Source organism: Nicotiana attenuata, unplaced genomic scaffold, assembly GCF_001879085.1.
Source record: "Nicotiana attenuata strain UT unplaced genomic scaffold, NIATTr2, whole genome shotgun sequence".
NCBI classification, from domain to species: domain Eukaryota; kingdom Viridiplantae; phylum Streptophyta; class Magnoliopsida; order Solanales; family Solanaceae; genus Nicotiana; species Nicotiana attenuata.
Window position 1 is genome coordinate 363 of NW_017691038.1, and position 5277 is coordinate 5639.

At 38.9% G+C, this 5277-nt stretch overlaps 1 protein-coding gene across 1 annotated transcript; it reads left to right on the forward strand.

Annotated features, from left to right (window-relative positions):
- The first annotated feature begins 438 nt into the window (after window positions 1–438).
- On the forward strand, window positions 439–1608 carry LOC109222496 (pentatricopeptide repeat-containing protein At1g12620-like). Its single transcript, XM_019386848.1, has 2 exons — window positions 439–888; window positions 1186–1608. Exons 1-2 carry the CDS (start codon window positions 439–441, stop codon window positions 1606–1608), a joined length of 873 nt encoding a protein of 290 aa, XP_019242393.1.
- Window positions 1609–5277: the final 3669 nt, after the last annotated feature.

Below are 5277 nucleotides of genomic sequence, written 5' to 3' on the forward strand. Positions count from 1 at the left end.
GTAAAGGGGAAATCAGCAAAGTCTCACATGTATCGGATTTGTTTAGCAGCATGTGTCTATCATATTTGGCATAAGAGGAATATGAGAGTTTTTCAGCAGAAAATCAGAAGCAAGGAAGAAGTTCTGCGAGCAATAGCACAAGAGATACATTACTGTGGCAGCAAGTACAGAAAGTTAGATAAAACATTACAGGAAATGAAGTCATACCCGCGATTTGAGTGATAGTTTATTGTTGATACTACCTTGAAGATATGTTTTTTTTTGTTCTTTTTGTGTAAGTAGATAGAAGAAGAGTACAGGGCTTGGGGCATGATGTCCAAGTGCCTGAAGATACAGATTTGTAAAGTTTTGATACTTGGTTTGTGAAATAAAAAAATTTTACTTACCAAAAAAAAAAGGGGCCATACTAAAAAAACTTTTGATTTGCTTATAAGGGTAATGGAACAAGGGAACATTAAGCCCGATGAGTACATCTATAGCATTGCTATACATGCCTTATGCAACGATAGAATGGTAGATGCTGCAATTAATCTTTTGAATGAGATGAAACAAAAAGGCATCACTGTGGACATTGTCACGTATAATTCATTGATTGATGGGCGTTGTAAGTTTGGACAGTGGGAAAAGGTTAGGACTTTGCTCTCTGAAATAGTAAATTCGAATATTTATCCAAATGTGCGCACCTTGACCATAGTGACAGATGGACTATGCAAAGAGGGAAAAGTCGAAGATGCTGAGGAGGTAATGAGACACATGATTGAAAAAGGTGTAGAGCCAAATACAGTCACCTACAATGTTATAATCGACGGATATTGCTTGCGCGGACAAATGGATAGAGCAAGGAGAATTTTTGATTCGATGATAGATAAGAGCATTAAGCCTGACATTGTTAGCTATAGCACATTAATAAATGGATATTGTAAGAACAATAAATTGGATGAGGCCATGGATTTGTTACATGAAGTTTCTTGAAATGGATTGAGATCCGACATTTTCACCTAAAGTATCATTTTGAAAGGTCTATTTGATGTTGGAAGAACTGACTTTGCGCAATTTTTTTTTGTTGAGATGCAATCTACAGGGCTCAAACCTAATTTTTGCACTAATCTCATTTTGCTCCGTGGTTATTTTCAGAATGGACTTGTCGAGAAAGCTATGTAGCTATTTCATAAGTTGGAAATACAGAGAGAAGATACTGATATTGAATTTTACAATGTTGTAATTAACGGATTGTGTAAAAATGGTCAGCTCGACAAAGCTCGTGCTATTTTTGAGAAGCTTTCCTTAATTGGATTGTTTCCCGATGTGATAACATACAATACAATTATAAATGGATTTTGTCTAGAAGGATTGTTAGATGAAGCTAAAAATATGCTAAGAAAAATGGAGGAGAATGGTTGTTCGCCAAACAATGGCACCTACAATGTTATTGTGCGAGGATTTCTGAAGTTCAGCAAAATAAGTGAAATGACAACTTTTTTGAAGGAAATGACCGAAAGGGACTTCTCATTTGATGCAAGTACTGTAGAGTTACTAATAGATGTTATAGCGAAGGATCCTTCTTTGCTTAACATGATACCACAGTTTCCCTTGGGAAATAAGAAGTGATATTTATTTCACTTGATTTATTCAGCTTTTCCTATCACTATGACACAATTTCCTTTTACTCTGCAAAAGAACTCACATCAACAGAATTGCGGAAGCTGAAAGAATATGGTAATTAGAACATTGCTCGAGTCCTAAACTTTTTCCTTCTGTTCCAAACCTTGCTGCAAGCAGTTGATTCACTAGATGTTTCACGTGTACAATTTTATAGTAAATTACATGTTTATCTGTTTATTATTAGGTGGTTCACTTAAAACTATAGCATGTAGTGGACTACCCAAAGTTGAGGAAGCATGCCAAAATCTGCAGGATCATCTAAATACTTCTGACCTCAAGTGTGGTGAAAAGCTTAAGATGGTTTTTCTCTTACACTTGATATATAGTACATTTAACTTTTTTTTTTGAGATTTTGGTTTCATTACGATTGAGATTGCTTTTTATTCATTTAAATACTTCTGACTAATGTGATTGGCCTGTCATTACTGGTTCCGATGCAATTAAATGTTCATGCCTTTGGCAGATGAAGAGGAGATTGATCATGTAACGACCCGGCCGGACGTTTTTGAAATTTACGCCCCGATCTCCTATTAACTGTTTCCCCTAAGTTCATTTCCGCTATTTTGGTTTGCCGGGATGTTCGGTGTTGAGTTTTGGAACTTAGTCCCTAAATGAGAGCTTAAGTGTTGGAAAATGGTCCGTAGTTGGAACTGTGTGAAGACGGCCTCGGAATGAAAATCCGATGGTTCCGTTAGGTGATTTCGAGGTTGGGAGCGTGTTCGGAATGAATTTTAGAAGTTCGTAGCTAATTTGGGCTTGAATTGGCGAAGTTAGTATTTTGGCGATTTTCGGTTGATAGGTGAGATTTTGATCCGAGGGTCGGAACAGAATTTCGAGAGTTGCTGTAGCTTCGTTAGGTGATTTGGGATATGTGTGCAAAATTTCAGGTCATTCGGATGTGTTTTGTTTGGGTTTTTGATCGAATGCGTGTTTTGGAAGTTTTAGAGGGACTTAGGCTTGAATTCGATGTAATTTGATGGTTTTGGAGTTGTTTGAGGTGTTTTGAGGATGGTAACAAGTTTGAATAATATTTTAAGATGCATTGGTGCTTTTGGTTGAGGTCCCGGGGGCCTCGGGTGTGTTTCGGGTTGTATTGCGCTCTTATTTGATGTTTCAACGCCGTATCTTTGGACCTAATGGGGTACCATATTAAGTAAATGAGCTCCAAATTAAGTTTTTATTAAACCATTAGATCCATATCGTAATTTCGGAGCCATAGCAAAAAGAATCGTCGAATTTGGACATCGTATGAGGGAGTTATGCTCATTTCCGTGTCGAGAAAGTGCTGGTTGCTGTCATAACCGCAAAAAAATTGCTGCAAAAGCGGGACCGCAAAAGCGGAAATTTTTCCGCGGAAGCGGAAAATTTTCCACAGAAGCGAAAAAAAGGGCCTGGGCAGAGAACTTAAGTTCTGAAAATGGGACTTCGTTCCCATTTTCCATTTTTGACTTCTAGAGGTCGGTTTTGGGAGAAATTTCGAGGGATTTTCGCGAGCAACGATTGGGTAACGATTCTCTACTCTCTTATGCTTAATACCTGCTAATCTAATCATGATTTCCTTCGTATTTTCGGATTTTTGAATGAAAAATGGGTCAAAATCCTTAGACTAAATTGTTGAGTTTTGAGTGGGTATTTGACATCCAATTTAAGAGATTTTTATATGGGTAGACTCGTGAGAGTGCGAGGGTTCTGAAAATGTAAAATTTATCCGATTCCGAGATGTGGGCCCGAGGGGCATTTTGGCCATTTTACACAATTTCGCGTATTAGCTTAGAATTTAATTGTAGAATAAATTACTTGAATTATTACTTACAATATGCACTTTAATTGAATAGATTTGAGCCATTTAGAGTCAGATACTCGTGGCAAGAGCGTGGTTTCAGGTTGACTTGCACTTGTTCGAGGTAAGTGGCTTGTCTAACCTTGTGTGGGGGACTTTGTCCCTTAGGATGTGATATTTGGTAATTGATGCCTTGTACGTGAGGTGACGAGCGCGTACTTGAGCTAATTGTTGAAAACCCGAATTTTTACTTAAAATACTTGAACTGAGTTTCTTTCGTAATTGCTTTATTCTACTTGCTATTATAGCCTGTGCTAGTATAGAAAAGCATGTTTAGTTGATCCAAATTGCCTATTTGCTTAATTTGCCTTAATTGTAATTACATGGAGCATGTTAGGCCAGAATTATATATTGCATTGTATTGTTGTACTTTAATTTCTGAATATTCTCTGATTTTGGTTGCGCATTTACATTGGGGCTACGGTTGCGGGATTTCGGTAGCTCCGCCCTTTGTTTGTTTACTTTGGGACTACGGGTTAGATTCTCGGGAGATCCCCCTGCATATTTACTTTGGAACTACGGGTTATATTCCCGGGAGATCCCCCTGCACATTTACTTTGGGACTACGGGTTAGATTCCCGGGAGATCCCCTAGCATATTGATAGTTGGACTACGGGATGGTATCCCGGGAGATCCTCCAGATATATTCATACGGTGGACTACGGGAAGGTATCCCGGGAGCTCCTCGGACAGATTGATAAAATGGACTACGGGACGGTATCCCGGAAGATCCTTCAGATATATTCATACAGTGGACTGCGGGACGATATCCTGGGAGATCCTCATTATTGGTGTCGGTATTGAGTTGTTTACTCTGTGTTATCTTATTTTCTGCGTATAAATTGTTGTTTTGTGTAATCCGATTTACTCAATAGTTGTATCTCATTATTTCTTTTTATTTCATACTGTTGTCAACCTTATTATTTTATTTTATCTCAGTAGGGCCCTGACCTTCCTCGTCACTACCCAACCAAGGTTAGGCTTGGCACTTACTGAGTACCACTGTGGTGTACGCATGCCCCTTCTGCGCATGTTTTTCATGTGCAGCTCTAGGTACCTCCACCCAGGCGTACTATCCTCGCGGAGGAGAGATCTAGCAGAGACTTTGAGGTATATCTTCCACGTCCGCAGACCAGAAGTCCCTATCTTATTCCAGCTTTACTATATGACCTTCCTTTCTTTCGGTTGTGTGGACATTCTGGAGTTAGAGCAGTGTATTTCTTTTCTATTAGCCCGTGTTTCCCGTGAGTTTCCGGGTTTTGGAATTGAGTTGTAGACTTCCGCATTTCTTTGAGTTGTATAGGCCGAGCGGCCTTATATACAACTATTATTTTACATATGTTCAGTTTTGATTAATTATTTCCGCGAGTTATATTGAATTTTTGCATTGTTAGGCTTACCTAGTTGTAGGAACTAGGTGCCCTCACGACATGTTCATAGAGGGTGAACTGGGGTCGTGACAAGTTGGTATCAGAGCTCTAGGTTCATAGGAGTCACGGAACACAGGCCGATTTATTAGAGTCTCGCTAATCGGTACGGAGACGTCTGTGCTTATCTACGAGAGGCTATATAACTGTTAGGAAAATTTCAACTTCATTTAATTCCTTACCGTGTGTCATTTATTCAGTTTGGAACCTATATTATATGTTCTTTTTGCATCCACTCGTGTATTGAAATTGCACACTCGGTATCAATTACGCACCGACGGTTCTTGATGCTACAGAAGGATTATAAGGGAGCCAAAAAATTGCTCAACCATTGTTACCGCGTGTCAT

Bases quoted from the DNA above. Each gene is read 5' to 3' on its own strand.
- LOC109222496 (XM_019386848.1), top strand. From the start codon at position 439: ATGGAACAAGGGAACATTAAGCCCGATGAGTACATCTATAGCATTGCT. The intron at 889-1,185 runs GTTAGCTATAGC...TTGGAAATACAG, and splicing joins AGAGCATTAAGCCTGACATT to AGAGAAGATACTGATATTGA.